At 40.1% G+C, this 16,150-nt stretch overlaps 1 protein-coding gene across 1 annotated transcript in view; it reads left to right on the forward strand.

The window, feature by feature from the left end:
* The window catches only part of PGM5 (phosphoglucomutase 5), a 170,454-nt gene that overhangs the window by 102,406 nt on the left and 51,898 nt on the right, over positions 1 to 16,150 (forward strand). Inside the window, exon 7 of the mRNA XM_008144963.3 lies at positions 3,758 to 3,873. Within this exon, the coding sequence (XP_008143185.1) occupies positions 3,758 to 3,873 (116 nt within the window). The remainder of the gene's footprint in view (positions 1 to 3,757; positions 3,874 to 16,150) is intronic.

Below are 16,150 nucleotides of genomic sequence, written 5' to 3' on the forward strand. Positions count from 1 at the left end.
GAATGGTATCTACTGAATGCTGTTTGGGATGAATCCCAAGTTCAGTAGGAGGAGGGAGAGGAATTCCTTTCTGACTCTAGGACACAATCAACTCGTGCTCAAGATCCTGAAATTTAACTACCCAAGTTGTTATCTTAGCTTGCATAGCTCCAACTGTGGCTCATAGTTATAAACGTATCCGGTCCTTTAAATTCCAACCTCATCCTTCAGCCTGATGACCTCCTGACAGTGATTTATTGGGAAGGGTGGGAGCTGGGGAAATCCTTTTCCCTCCCTTTAGATCTGCCAACTTGGCTTTGAATCTCCACGAATGTTTTGGCCAAATAATACACATCCCCACACCCTCTACTCTCACCTCTGCCCCATTCTCCATTTGGTAATCATATGCATTCAGATGTGCTAAATTAATTTTGACCCAGGCTTTAACTAGGTGCTGCCCCTGGAAAGCTTCTGTGTGAATTATTCTTCCTTCCTTGAGCTTCAGAGCATGATATTAATGGCTTTGAAAATTTACCTTCGATCTACAATTTGGGGAGCATTTGTTTCATTGTTCCTACCAATTTATAAGCATGCTTGTCTATCTTTTTTAGACCACTGAAATAAAGTGAAAACAGACTCTGAGGTAACATCAAAAAGGTGCTTCTTTTTTAAAGCAAACTTGAAAGAGACTTAGCCCATACTTTTTCAAGATCCTGAAGACATTAATTATATTAGGATTTTATAGAAAGGGAGGTGTTTATTAACCTGTGTCAAGAGTTTCTAAATATTTTTTTCTTCTAGGTGGCCAGAACCACACTTAAAGAAATCATCATTACATTGTGTTCTTTGTCCTATGTGCATCTTTCTTCCTCTTTCACTAAGATACCTTTGCTGGTCCCTCTGCATGGCCATCTTCTACACTTATGGCCTTCAAATAACTACACCTGCAGGCATTTGGTGTCTTTTTCTTTTGGGTGCTTGCATATGGAAAAGGTAAAGTTCCTCAGGCCAATGTCTGGGTACCAGTTCATTCCCCAGCATGCTTTGAGATCTATGTACCTCTTAAAGCACTGAAACATTTGGGGAGACAGCATGATGTAGGGAAATAGAACATGAACAGAGACTAAGCAGACTTGGGTCCAAATTCTTGCTTTGCCTTTTACCTCTGTGAGACCTGAATAAAACCCTTGACCTCTTTGATCTTCTGAGCCTGAATTTTTATAGCATTGACTAGAGGCCCATTGCACGAAATTCGTGCATGGAGAGGGGGGCTGTCCCTCATCCTTGCCTGTACCCTCTCCAATCTGGGATCCTTCTCACAATCCAGGACTGCTGGCTCCCAACTGCTCACCTGCCTGCCTTCCTGATTGCCCCTAACCACTTCTGCCTGCCAGCCTGATCACCCCCTAACCACTCCGCTGCCAGCCTGATTGATGCCTAACTGCTCCCCTGCCAGCCTGTTTGCCCCCAACTTCCCTCCTCTGCTGGCCTGGTCACCCCTAACTGCCCTCCCCTGCAGGGTTGATTGCCTCCAACTTCCTTCCCTTGCAGGCCTGGGTCCCTCTCAACTGCCCTCCCTTGCAGGCCTGGTGCCTCCCAACTGCCCTCCCCTGCTGGCCATCTTGTGGTGGCCATCTTGTGTCCACATGGGGGCAAGATCTTTGACCACATGGGGGCATCCATATTGTGTGTTGGAGTGATGGTCAATCTGCATATTACTCTTTTATTAGATAGGATAGAGGCCTGGTGTAGGGGTGGGAGCCAGCTGGTTTGCCCTGAAGGGTGTCCCGGATCAGGATGTGGGTTCCCTTGGGGTGTGGGGCGGCCTGAGCAAGGGGCCTGTGGTGGTTTGTAGGACAGCCATGCCCCCTGGCAACCCAAGAGGAGGCACTGGTATCTGGAATTTATTTACCTTCTACAATTGAAACTTTGTAGCCTGGAGCGGAGCCAAGCCTCCTGCTCGCTCCGTGGCTGGCAACCATTTCTTTTGGGGTACATTCACCTTCTATAATTGAAACTTTGTAGCCTTAAGCGGAGGCCTGGGCCTGGCCAGGGTGTGGGGAAAGCTTTGCTTTCTCCATTGCCGGGGGCAACCCTGGCCTGCTCTCTCCAGCTCCGTGGCTGCTGCCATTTCTGTTAAGATTTGTTTACCTTCTATAATTGAAACTTTGTAGCTTGAGTGGAGGCTTAGGCCTAGCAAGGGCAGGCGGAAAGCTTGGCTTCCTCCGTTGCCTGGGAAACCTTACTCTCTGTGGCTGTAGCCATCTTGGTTGGGTTTATTTGCATACTCGCCCTGATTGGCTGGTGGGCGTGGCTGGTGGGCATGGCTTAGGCGTAACGAAGATGCGGTCAATTTGCATATTACCCTTTTATTAGGTAGGATTAGTTTTATCTGTTTTTGAATTTTATCTAAATGAGACAATGCAATATATATTTGTTATTGTTTTTTTAAATGTGTTTTTATTGATTTCAAAGAAGAAGGGAGAAGAAAGAGAGATAGAAACATCAATCATGAGAGAGAATCATTGATTGGCTGCTTCCTGCATGCCCCCTACTAAGAATTGAGCCCAAAACTTGGGCATGTGCCCTGACTGGGAATCAAACCATACCTCCTGGTTCATAGGCCGATGTTCAACCATCGAGCCACACTAGCTGGGCTGTTATTGGTTTCTTTTACTCAATATTATGTTTGTTAGATTTATTTAAGTTGTTGCATATATGAATAGTTCATTCAGTGGAATTTGTGGTATTGTGTTATAATTGTAAATTATTTGTCCATTCTATTTTGATGGACATTTGGATTGTTTCAGTTATGAATTGAGATTCTATGATAATTTTTGTAAAATCTTGTGTACACAAGATTTTGTTGAGTAATGTCACATACTGTGTTCCCCCAGAAGCAGCTCTGAGATTTGCTTATAGAAGCTTATTTCTTTCTGCCATCAAGATCAAAGTTGCCTTTGAGATCAACACCAATGGGGGAGTAAGAAAGGAGGACTGGACATAGAAGTTGGACTGTGATGCAGTCGCAACAAAGGCCTCAGCCAACCTATAGGGAACTCTGAAGCTAAAATAGCCCTATAGAGTTGTGCCCATTAGAGGCAAGGAGGCTGGACCTTTATATATCCCTCATTCACCAGTTATTGGATGTGGACTGGCCCAGGGGGGTGAGCATGGTTTTGAGTGAGATATCTCTCTTTCCCAGAGAGTGGGGTCACATTTGTGAGTTGTCATCCATCAATATTCTTAGCAGTTGGTAGAATGAGTGTTCTAATCCTAAAAATGTTAAAATGTGGGCATGTGTGGGCATGTGTGTGTGTTTAGGGTGAAGCTGAGCAGTGCACCACAGTGTCCATTACATGTCATTAGTAATTTCTATGAGTTGAATTTCTGGTCCATAAGATATATGTATATATTAATCTTTAGTAGATACTGTCAAACAATATTTCAAAGTGTCTATACCCAAGTACCATCTTCATTTAGATTCTGAGGTCCCCCAAAGATAAAGGAACATTCATAGAAGGGAAACATAAATGTGAGACTATTCTCTATATTAATATATTCTATATTATTGGGAAAGAAAACTTGAGAACCACTGGAGTAGACTATTTATCATTCTCTACCTTATGGCTTGGCATCCTAAAAACTGTCAATATTGTTCAGGATGTTTTGAAATCTAAGTATGGGATTAATAGAGCCTAAAGATATCCTTTTGTGCTGAGAGAAGAAAAGAAAGGGGATATATGAATTGACTGTTGCCCTGGATTTCATTTTTCAGAGTGGCCAAGTCCATGAAGGTCCCCGTATATGAGACCCCAGCTGGATGGAGATTCTTCTCAAACCTGATGGACTCGGGACGGTGCTCTCTGTGTGGAGAAGAGAGCTTTGGCACTGGTAGGCTTTGTTGGGTTGGTGTTTCTGGAAGGGGTGGCTGTAGCACTCTGTGACCCAATTTTGGAAACCTGTGAGCCCACTATGACTCAAAGGCTAGAGGCAGAGTTAGAGGCAAATAGGTAAATAAATAAATAAATAAGAAAGAAAGAAAACACCTAGTGGAATGTGTGTTATGATACACTTACCTCATCTAACTATTTCTCCTTTTTTTAAAAAAATAAACTTCCATTTCTTTAAAAAATTTACTGAATTTAAAAAAATTCATGAGTAGAGAGAATATCATATTGAATTTCCATATGCTCATTAGTTTCAACCATCATCAACTCATGGTCAGTCTTGCTTTATCTCTACCCTTATCCATCTAGGGAGCCCTCCTTTCTGATTATTGTGAAGCAATCCCTAGTGATTCTTTAAGTATAATGGCTATTGAGAAAAAAAAGTATATAAACACAGTATCATTATCACACCTAAAAAGGTTAAAAAATAATTTTTTGCCCTAGCTGGCTTGGCTCAGTGGTTAGAGTGTTGGCCTGTGGACTGAAGGGCAAGGGCATGAACCTTTGTTGCAGGTTCGATCCCTGGCCATGGTCCTGGCACATGTGGGAGGCAACCAATCGATGTGTCTCCCCCCATCGATGTTTCTCTCTTACTGTCTCTCCCCTTTCCTTCAACTCTCTCAAAAAATCATTGGACAAAATATCCTTGGGTGAGGATTAACAAAAAAAAAATAATTTCTTCTTTCAAGTATTTTAAAGGATGTTACTTCATTGTCTCTGTCTTGCTTAGTTTCCAAGAAGTGGGCTCTAATTCTCATTTCTGTTTCTCTCTATTGAAATTCTCCTACCCTCCCCCCCACCCCCCCACCACGTCCTCTGGCTGTCTTCAATATTTTCTTTTTATCTTTTAATATGTGTTTTGTTGTTGTTGTTGATTTCAGAGAGAGGAAGGGAAAGGGAGAAAGATAGAAACATCAATGATGGGAGAGAACCATTGATTGGTTGCCTCTTGCATGCCCCCTACTGGGGATTGAGCTCGCAACCCAGGCATGTGCCCTGACCATGAATGGAACCATGACCTCCTGATTCATACATAGGTCGATGCTCAACCACTGAGCCATACCAGCCAGGCTCTTTTTATCTTTTCTTTTCAACAGTTTAATTTATAATATTTCTAGGTATGTGTATTTTTTTAAAACCTTGCTTGGGGATCTCTGGGATTCTTGTTTGTTGTCTTGAATTAATTTCAGAAAATTCTCAGCCATTATCTTTTCACATATTTTCCCCCTCTTCCTCTTTTCCTTCTGGGACTTTAATTGCACTTATGTTAGATGAATTGTGACCATATGTTGTTTCAGAGCTCTTACATCCACTGTTTGGTTTTGTTTACTTTTTTCCTTTTGTGTTTTAATTTGGATAATCTCTATTGGCATATCTTTAAGTTACTGATTCTTTCCTTAGCTGTGGCCAATCTACTGATGAGCCTACTGAAGGAATTCATCATTTTTGATACTGTGTTTTTATTAATAGCATTTCTCTTTGACTTTTTAAAAATAATTTTCATCTCTCTGAAAACATTCTTTTTATATATGTTGTTTATATATGTTTATGTGTGTTGTTTAGATCACTTAACACATTAAAGGTAGTTATTTTAAACCCCCTGTCTGATAGTCCTAATATCTGGTTGATCTTAGTTTCTTGTTTTCTTGATTGCTTTATCTCCTAATAAAGGAGTGGTTTACTCTTTCTTGCTTTTTATTCAGGCTGGACAATATATCTATATCTATATCTATATCTATATCTATATCTATATCTATATCTATATATCTATATCAACAGTAGGACTCAGGCAAATAATATTTATACACATTAACGGGCATACCAATCCTTCTATTACATCATTAGTATTTAAAGTTAAGTTAATCTACTCAGGAGTTGAACTGGATTTGGGTTTTATTATTTCTGTTTATAATTTTTATTGTACCATAGGCTTTAATTTCTTCCAGAAGTAGGATAATTTTTGCTATGTGTTCAAAAGAAAGAGAGTGCCAGAGGAGATTTTTTCAGTGTTTCTACTTCATTTCAAGCTTCCAGCAGTTACTGTATATCTGTTATTAAAAAAAGACTTCTATCACCAGGTGCTTGACCATTCTTCAGTGGCAGCAGACCTCTGCTTAGCATTAATGTGGAATTTGGGGCTCAAGAAGGTTTCCTACCCTTTCTCCAGGAGCAGAGGGGTTTACTTCAATCCTATTCCAGTAGCAATGGTTCTTTGCCTGGGCCCTTTGGATGAGAAGGTTAACAGCTTGTACATTCAGGAGTTTAAGGCTTTTGTGTCTTGTGAAAGAAGGAGTTGGGGAACTGGAAGGGCTCCATGCTCGTCCTCAGCAGCAGCTGATCATCTCCTGCATGCCAGTACCAGCGAGTCTACCTTAGCAGCCAGGGACTTCTGATTATTCACTTATATGGAAGCGTCCTCTTTCTCCTGTGCTCTGCCAAAAGTGAGACTGTTTTGTGTCTTGTCTCTCCTCATGGGGCTTGTCACTCTGCAATTCACTTTACTTTATTGCCTTGTGATTTAGGATCCCTAATGAGTTCAAGAAAAGTTATGATTTTGTAGGTTTACTGGCCTTTTAGTATTGCTGTGAGTGGCATTCTATGGCAGATTTTCATATCCTAAATAGAAATGCAGAAGTGGAACTGCAAAAATAATTTATTAATAATTTCTCCTATTCTCCACACCCCACAACTTATTTTCCCCCCAGTTAGAATCCAAAAGATCTTACATTATCACTTGTTGATACTTTTTAATTCTTCTTTAATCTGCATATTTTTCCTCCACATTTTTTCTTTCTAGTATTTATTCATTGAAGAAACTGGGTCATATGTCCTATAGAGCTTTAATGTTGATGTTCTCATTTTCCTTTTTAAATTGTTTAATGCTTATATAAAGAGGCTATTGAATAATATGCCTTTTCTCTGGTTTTCAACCACCTCAGCACATTCCATTAATTATAGCATTTTCTTTTCTAGAAACTCTACATTCTCTTAGGATTTTTTAAAGGAATATAGTTATATAATCTATTACTAAAAGATTTTTTTGTTTTCTAATATTTATACCCTTTATTTTCATATTCTGTTGTATTGTATTAGCTACCATCTTCAAAATAATATTAAATAATTGTAATACTTCATTATTTTAATGGAAATTGATTCAGTATTTTACTATTTAGTGTGATGATGGCTTTTTAGTATTGGTAAAATATTTATCATGTATACATAGATATTTTTTCCTCTTCTCATTTTACTTAGAGTCTTATTAGAAATGGCTATTGGATTTATTAGGTACCCTTTCAGAATCTGGTGATATATATATGGATATGTTCTTTCTCTTTTATTCTGTGAATGTAATAAAATACTATGATTGATTTGCTGGTATCAAACCAACCTTGAATTCCTATTTGGAATAAGTAAATTTTGGTCATGTTTAAACAGATTGCAGTAAAACCATTTTAACTGGTTGTAATGACATTTCAGGCTATGTTGGGTTCCTGAGGACATTTCCTCCTGAGGAATTTTATCCTGTTACCGAAATCAGTTAGACCCTAGTTACTGTTAATGGTATAGGATGGATGGTATGCATCAAGCTCTGTCAAGTTCTAGTGTTTGAACTGAGAATGTGTGGATGGCAGCTCTGCTTAGAATAGTCAGGACTATTATACCTTTTCTCTGCTAATACCTAACAAATTGAACAGCTTCCTTCCTCATTGGTGTTTTTTGTGTCTAAACCAGTAACTGACTCAAAAAAAATCACAGATTATAATAATTCTGCCTCCTAGTTATTAAAATAACACAAATATAACAACTGGAATAGAAACTGGTAAGTCCAGGTTATCCTTTCCTCTTCATCTTTGTCTTTATAAGCATTTATTGAGTGCTGACAATTTACCATATAATTATAGTCTTTAAAATTAAAGGATAAAATATTAGATGTATAAACAATATTATACCTTAGTAATAAATATTTGCATACTTCAATTCAATAAACATTTACTAAGTACTTAACATTGTATAAGGTGTATACAATTATATGGTGTATACAATTATATGGTGTATCTAATACAAAATGCTTAAGATCATTCCCTTAAGAAACTCAAGATCTCTAAGGTACATAACAAGAAAGATGTACAGATGACTATTATACAAAGCAAAAACTTTAAAGTTCTACAATAGAGTAAGAGACAAAATACTATGGGAGATGAGAAAATGCTTCAGGACTAGAAATTGAAAGCCAACTTTATAGAAGAGATGGAGGTTGGGCTAGTTCTTAAAGAATGGAAAGGGTTTATGCACATAGAGGTGAAAGGACAGGGACTTGTCAGATGGGGAGGGAGCAATGACAAGAAAGGAATAGTGGCAGGAGAGGAGGAGATGTGTTGTGAGTAGCCAGTTGTTCACTTTGTCTAAACAGTGCTTTCCAGATATAAATCAAGATTCATTTGGGGTCATGAGAGTAGTATTATGTCATGAACAGCTTAAAATTTTTGTTAATTACCTAAAAACTATCAGAATACATTGCATTCGCCCTAGCTGGTTTGGCTCAGTGGATAGAGCGTCAGCCTGTGCACTGAAGGGTCCCGGGTTTGATTCTGGTCAAGGGCACATGCCCGGGTTGTGGGCTTGATCCCCAGTAGGGGGCATGCAGGAGGCTGATCAATGATTCTCTCTCATCATTGATGTTTCTACCTCTCTCTCCCTCTCCCTTCCTCTCTGAAATCAATAATATATATATATATATATATATATATATATATATATATATATATATATATATATATATATATATATATGAAAGAATACATTGCATTCAGTAAAAGTAAATGTTACTTGGAGAAATAAGTACATATAAATATGCACACAGGTATCTATGTATATAGTAAGTTTCATTGTAAAATGTATATATTTGAGGTAATGACCTGAAATGTATGGAAAAGACTGATCTGATCTCTAGCAGGTGTCGGTCCACAAACTTTTTCTATAAAGTGGCAGATAGTGAATAATTTAGGCTTTGCAGACTAAAAGGTTACGAATGTTCTTTTTCACAATTACTCAACTCTGTCACTGTAGCACAAAAGCAGCCACAGATAATACATAAACAAATGAGTCTGTTGTGTTCCAATAAAAATGTACTTACACAAATAAGCCTAAGTCCACATTTGGCCTGTGGGCTGAAGTTCATTAACCTCTGAGGTATAGGATAGGGTGAAGAAGGGAGTATCAAGAAACAGGACTGGACATATGAGTGCTGCGGAGCCAGTTTTGGAAGCCCTTTGCCTGCCCAGCTTAGATGTTGGGACTTGACTTAACTGGAAATAGGAAACTACGGTCTGCGCAGTGGGAGGTCTGCTTGCACTTTTCAGCAAGCTTTGCTTTCAGACAATTATGCTGATTGCAACATGTAGAATGGACTAAAAGGGAGTTTTTAAAGTTTCTCATTGTTATATTTGCTTATCATTTTCCTTTCAAGGAGCACAAGAGATTTTTCTCTCTATATAAGAGCCCTAAAAGTATTGCTTCCTCCACCATTCTTCAGGTTCAGATGACACTAGCATGATGGGACAGATGAAGCCCCTGAGCCCAAGAAGTGGTTAAGTGGTTCAACCAGGGCCCCAGAGCCTGGGAAAGACCCCCACTTGAATTGAGTTACAGCTGAATTAAAAGACAGGTCTCCTTCATACAGTATATGCGGCTTTCCACTGTGCTCATCAGTCTTTCTGATGAAAGCAACGACTAAAAATTCCATCTCTCAAGCACTCAGCAGTAAATGACTGTTAGAAGGCCTGAGGCACTGGGCCACTCAGGTTTGGAAGGAAAGAGTGGCTTCATTCTGCTCTCATGCTGGGTCTTATTAATGCCAGTTCCTGGACAGGCACCGAGCTGGTTGCATCAGAATTGCCTGGAAAGTTTGCTAAAAGTACAGATTTTCTATCCTACCCTTACTTGAAATTCCTGGCAGGGTGGAGCCTGAGAATGTGCATCTATAATAATCTATAATAATAAAAGCATAATATGCTAATTAGACTGGATGTCCTTCCAGACGAAGCCAGGACTGCAAGGGAAGCCCAGGTCCCGGGTGCCAGAGGGAAGCTGGTGCCGGCAGCTGGGGGAAGGAATGCCTACTCTTGCACGAATTTCGTGCATCAGGCCTCTAGTTTTAAATAAATGTCCTTCTATAGTTCTGATGTGCAGCCAGGAGTAAAAAATCAGCATTTTTGTTTTCCATTAGGCATGATAGAAAGAGTGTGCCTGAGATGCTATATCAGGTGTGGTCCAGGAGGTCTAGAGGCCTGGGAATGTGAGGCTGAGGATTATATTCAAGACCTATCTATACCTGCTACTTATGGACAAGCCACGTGGCCTCTCTGACCCTCACTTCCATCCTGTGAAAGTCAGCTGATCACAGGATCTTCCTTTTTACCTTGGGATATGGTTTTAAGAATCAAGTAATTTACATAATTAAGGCAGAGAAAGTGGAGAGATGGAAAAGTTTTAGACCTGAGACTGGGGAGACACTGCTAAAATTTAACCAGATTTTCTTGAGTGGAGGCCTTTTTTAGTGTCCCTGAGGCATGGAGCTGTGTACCAACTAGGAATGCACATTTTAGTGCCAGGAAGGCTTGAAATTATGGATCTGCCTCATGCTCAAGAATGCCAAGCTTTTGTCCAAGATGAGCAGGATATATCTTGGATAAAAATTTCCCTTGCTGGCTTGTTGAGCACCCACAGCTTTCTAATGTAATGAGCTGGTGATAGTATCATAGTTCTGGTTTATTGCCCCTGGAAAGGTCCAGGTCCTAGACAATAGGAAACCTGTGTTTATTGCTCTGTCAAAAGAACCAACGTTATTTAAGAAGCAATCATCCTTTGTGCTAGGACCAGCTATTCACCACCTTCCTGGGAAGGGCCCTGGACAACTGCTTTACAGAGAGAAAGGAGAATCCTATATACTAAAAGGCTAATATGCAAATTGTCCCTTCGACCAGGAGTTCGACCAGGGGGCGGGGCTGTCTGGCCAACCTCCTGCATCCCCTTCCCCTGGCCAGCCTGTCCCAATCGGCCTGATCAGGGCTGGCCGGCCGGACCCTACCCGTGCACGAATTTGTGCACTGGGACTCTAGTATTTTATAAATCCTCAGATTTCAGTGTAAGAACACTGTTAATCTCAATGGTATTCTGGCTACTTTTCTAAAGTTTCGAATTTGAAGAAATCTGGGCTTTTTCCATATATGAAAGGGGATGTACTGAAATACTTAAACTAAAATGTAAACCAAAATCTTTGAAGTTTTTTGGCATTTGTCGATGATATGCTACTGGTTCCCATCGTTATCCGTTTTCTAAGAAGTCATACAGTTTGGGGAGTGTATGAATTGTCATAGGCCAGAGGTTGTCCCTTTACAGGTAACACTGAAGAATTACTGTATTGTGAATACCTGGTAAAGCTCCAACATTGCCCACTATCTTGAGTATTACTATTACTTTTATTATTTACTAGAGGCCCGATGCACGAAATTTGTGCATGTGGGTGGGGGTCCCTCATCCCAGCCTGCACCCTCTCGCAATCTGGGACCCCTCGCTCCTAACCGCCTGCCTGCTTGCTCCTTACTGCCTGCCTGCTCGCTCCTAACCACCCTCCTGCTCACTCCTTAACACTTGGCTTGCTACTCCTTAGTGCTGCCGTGGAGGCAGGAGAGGCTCCCACCACTGCCACTGCACTTGCCAGCTGTGAGCCTGGCTTCTGGCTGAGTGGCACTCCCGCTGTGGGAGCGCACTGATCACCAGGGGGCAGCTCCTGCGTTGAGCATCTGCCTCCTGGTGGTCAGTGTGCATCATAGGGACCTGTCGTTCTGGTCGGTCCACCGTAATAGTCGCTGGGCTTTTATATATATGTATGTATATATGTATATGTATGTACATGTATATGTATATATATATATGTATGTACATGTATATGTATATGTATATGTATAGATAGATAGATTGATAGATTTTTAAAAAGCTAATATCAATTGCTATACAAATTTGCTAAGTAAAATCAGGCAAGACAACAATTTTTATTATTTGAAAGAGACTTCCCTCTGCTGAGTTTTTCATAATGATAATAATCTTTTTAAATGAGCACTATATATGCTGAGGTGTTGCTAAGCCTTTTGTATATATTCATCTTTTTCTGGAAATTTGGAATTGAATCCATGTCTACTGGTACCAATATGACTTGTCTATCATTGTCACACCAAGTTTTTCACTCTGAACTCTGGAGTACAGCCTGGTGCTCTTGAAGTTGGCTATTTTCCCAGTCTCTAGCACAAAAGCAAGAGGCATAGAATATGTATGTATTCCATGTCACAGGAAATCTCAGGCATCTTTCTAGTCTTTCAAGATTTGCTGGATCCCTCTGCTTGCCATGCAGAAATTGTAAGTGCTCTGAGGATGGGGGCCATGTCTCGCTCCTTCACCTCTTTTCCTTGCTATATGGCAGGCTTTGAGTGTTTGCAGGATGGGTGGAAAGGTGGAAGGAAGGAAGGAAAGGAACAATGAATGGAAGGTGGATGAATGAAAAGAAAGAAGGAAGGAAGAAACAGAAACTTTTCATTTTGGTATTTCTTCTTTGCATTATTAGTAGTTATATTTTTATCATTGAGTGAATGTATTTCTGGAGATCTGGGCATCATCATATAATTATCAGCACAAATTAATAGCTAACAAAACACTTCTAGGAAGACTCCTTCAAGAAAACTGCACCAATGAACAGATTTTAAATTTCAAATATTGTTAAGTATTTGTAATTTGTTTTATTATCTTGATTATTTCCTGTGTGGTGGTTGCTGACAATTACCTGTAAATAGCCATGTTTAGAGGTGGGCTAGGTTTCAGCTTAAGTGATCTTTTGTATGTACTAAATTCTTATGGCCTTTAGCATAGACATTCTCAGCTCTGTTGTATTATGGTTTATATTATTGACTTATTTTCTGGTTGTTTTGTGAGTGGATTTTTATTTCCCCTAATAATTATACAGTTTATAACACTTTCAGGGCCACACCTCTTTCTTTATATTTCACAGATGATCTATATACAGCCTACCAAAACATTAGATTCAGAGTAGTGCTGTTGAACAAATATTGAATAGATTTAGCTGTCTCTTATTTATACAATTATTTTATTAAATATTGTATGTTTTAAAAAGGTAAAATAAAGGAAAACTCTTTAGTCCATTCCCTTTGTCAATGATCATGAACTCTACATGTGGCTGTTTTAATATCTGTCCAAGTCTCCAGAGAAAGAGGCCCATATGCTTGTGAATTTCAGGTTATTGAGGTTCTATCGCATTTCTTTTATTCCCGGTTAGTTGGTGTAAATTTGGCTGGGTAGCAGATGTTACCTGGAGAAGCAACATCAGTGCTAAGGGAAGCAGAGTCTCCGCAGGGCTGGTTGAAACAAGCTATGCACATGTGCAATTTAATCTAGGCTGGGCCAGTGCACAGAGGTGCTGTGATTGACATCCCCAAGTGCCTCCTGTAAAGTCCGGAAACTGAAACTCCCTTCTGGGCCTTCTACAAACTATTAACCCTGGGAAACAGACCTCCCTCCTAGAGTGGGAAGAATGTCTTTAGCACGTAAGATCCTTTCCGTGGGGTCTCCATGGTTCCAGTTCCATTGACCCTTCAATTCATTCTCCAAGCTGATGAAAAGTGGCAAGAGAGGCTGTTGTTTGACACCTAAGTGTGGAGCAGAAACAAAAGAACAGGGCCTCTGAGGCTCTGTCCACACTTAGCAGTGCATTCTGGGACTGGGAATCCTGGGAAAGCATGGCCCTTTGTTACAGATTGAAGAGTTCCAAACAGACTGTTTCTTCTCACCATGTCTAACAAGGGACTTTTAACAATGGGGCCCACCCCTTAGGATTTAAGATGCAATCCCTGAAATCGTGCTTTGAGGCTCCTCCACCTGCTCTCTGATAGTTTCTAGGTGGTCCTACTGTATAAAGTCTATAGAGTGACAGGTCCTCAACCTTGTGGTGCAGACCTTAAACCTACTGGAGAGATTTCTTACACTTTATGTCCTGTCTTAGAGTTGTGTTGTCCCCACAGCAGTGGTGACAAAGAAACGAGATGGAATGTATGAGATAGGAGGTCCCACTGTCCCTTAACCTTCTTGTGCTGGTAATGCTCAGGTGAGAGAAGTGTTTCGGCTAGCCAGCCACAACATTTTAATGTCTTCCCCTCCTCTGGGATGGATGGATTGACTGCCTAAGGACATGTGTTAATGAAATAGTGCTGATACATATTATTTATTGAGTACTTTCTAAGTGACAGATACAATGGTTAGGGCCTCCTGCACATTATTTCACTGAGACTTCTCAACAGTGGACCATACTAACCCTCATTTTACAGATGAGATCATTGTGCTTAGGGAGGAAGGTCAAGCCATTGTCAAAGTCACATTGGCAGAGCCAGGATTCAAACTTAATATTCCTGCCTCCACAGTGCTCTTTTGCCCCTGTTCAAGAAAATGCCCAGGGGACTTGGTAGACTGGTGTCATGTAAACAGCACAGCACCAGGAATAGACAGGCCTTGCCCCAATCTTGACTCCCCCTCTTCATGGCTGAACTACCTTACAAAGACTGCTTAACTTCTCTGGGCCTGTTTCCTCATTAGTGGGATGATCTGTGAAGATTTTTCTAATGGAATATTCCATGTTGCTTCCAGCTAGCCTCTTTTACTGAGGAGTGAATCTGATGCATTATATCGAACTTCATATTAGAGTTTCACTCACTCATTCATTTATTCATTCAGCAAACATTTACTGCACACCTCCTATGAGTCAGGGCCAGGATAGGGTGGTGCATAATTTCAGACATAGGCTCTATCTTTTCTAGACCACTGAAATAAAGTGAAAACAGATTCTTTGGGATAACATCAAAAAGGTGCTTCTTTTTAAAGCAAACTTGAAAGAGACTTAGCTCCTCCCTCAGGGAGTTTACAGGGTGTTGCTGTAGTCAGGATATTAGCTAAAAATCCTGTAGCATATTTGTGTCAAGGATTATTATTATTATTATTATCATCATCATTGTCCTCATGAGTACCATCAAATTTATTGTTACACAGTCTTATTATTGGGAGTTATATTGCTCACAGCACAGGACTAGCTACATCTGTCAGTTACTGCCTTTTTGAGCAGTACAACCTTTCTGAGCTGACAACTGGCTCTGACCTGCTTTTAAGCATCATCACTTCGTTCTCCAATGGGTGAAAATATTAGAGCACTTATTTTTTTAAAAACATTTATTTTTATGTATGGAAAAATGACTTTTCCCGAGTCTTGTTTTTTGGCCAGATTTTAAAAGCTGAACTGAAGAGGTTTAAGACATGGGGAAAAAATACCTGTCACAATTCTTTAGCATGTTCTCCAATCTCAGTTTCACTTGCAAGATGTGTCTCCCAACTTTCCCCTTATAACTGCTATTTAAAAAACACACAAATCCTTGTCTTGAGTAGATAAAAAGAGGATGGGATGAATTTCACTGCAAATTAATGAAAACTTGATTTGCAAATGAAAAGGGTAAATTGATATGAGAGAAGTAAAGGGAAATTTGGCAACTTTCCAGCTTGTTTAGTGTGAGAAGGAAGAAATGCAAATTTACTACCTGAATCTTCAGAAGGGCTTTCTGCTTTATTGCATCTCCTCAGGCCCGTGGTCCTTACCCGGCTCTTCTAGTAGTGGGAAAGTCATAGATGTCTGAGCCAAACTGCCCAGGTTTCAATCTTCTTTCCACTATTTAGTCACCATGTGACCTCACACAAGTGCCCCACCCTCAATCTTTTATCTGTGAAAAAGAGCTGTCAGATTGTGAAAATTAGATAATGTTTAAAATACTAAGTTCAGTGTCTGGTGCTTTGCTATTACTCTTCTAAGAATGGAATTTATCTCACTTTGCAATTCTGCTTCAGGAGCAAGTTTTGTATATGTATTTCCTGTCATATCTGGCTCCAGGAAATGTGTGTGCTAAGGTTTGTGCTGAATGTGCACATGTCCTAAACACCACCAGGAACCTCTTTGAGGGAGTGAGTGGGTGAGTGAGTGAGTGGCCAAATATCCTGGCTTGCTTGGGACTGAGAGGTTTCCTGGGATGTGGGACGTTTAGTGCTAAAACTAGGAAAGTTCCAGCCAGACCAGGATGAGTTAGTTACCCCAAAACTGACAAAACCCTCACAAGTTTTCTAGA

Source organism: Eptesicus fuscus, chromosome 15 (assembly GCF_027574615.1).
Source record: "Eptesicus fuscus isolate TK198812 chromosome 15, DD_ASM_mEF_20220401, whole genome shotgun sequence".
In the NCBI taxonomy this organism is placed as follows: Eukaryota; Metazoa; Chordata; class Mammalia; order Chiroptera; family Vespertilionidae; genus Eptesicus; species Eptesicus fuscus.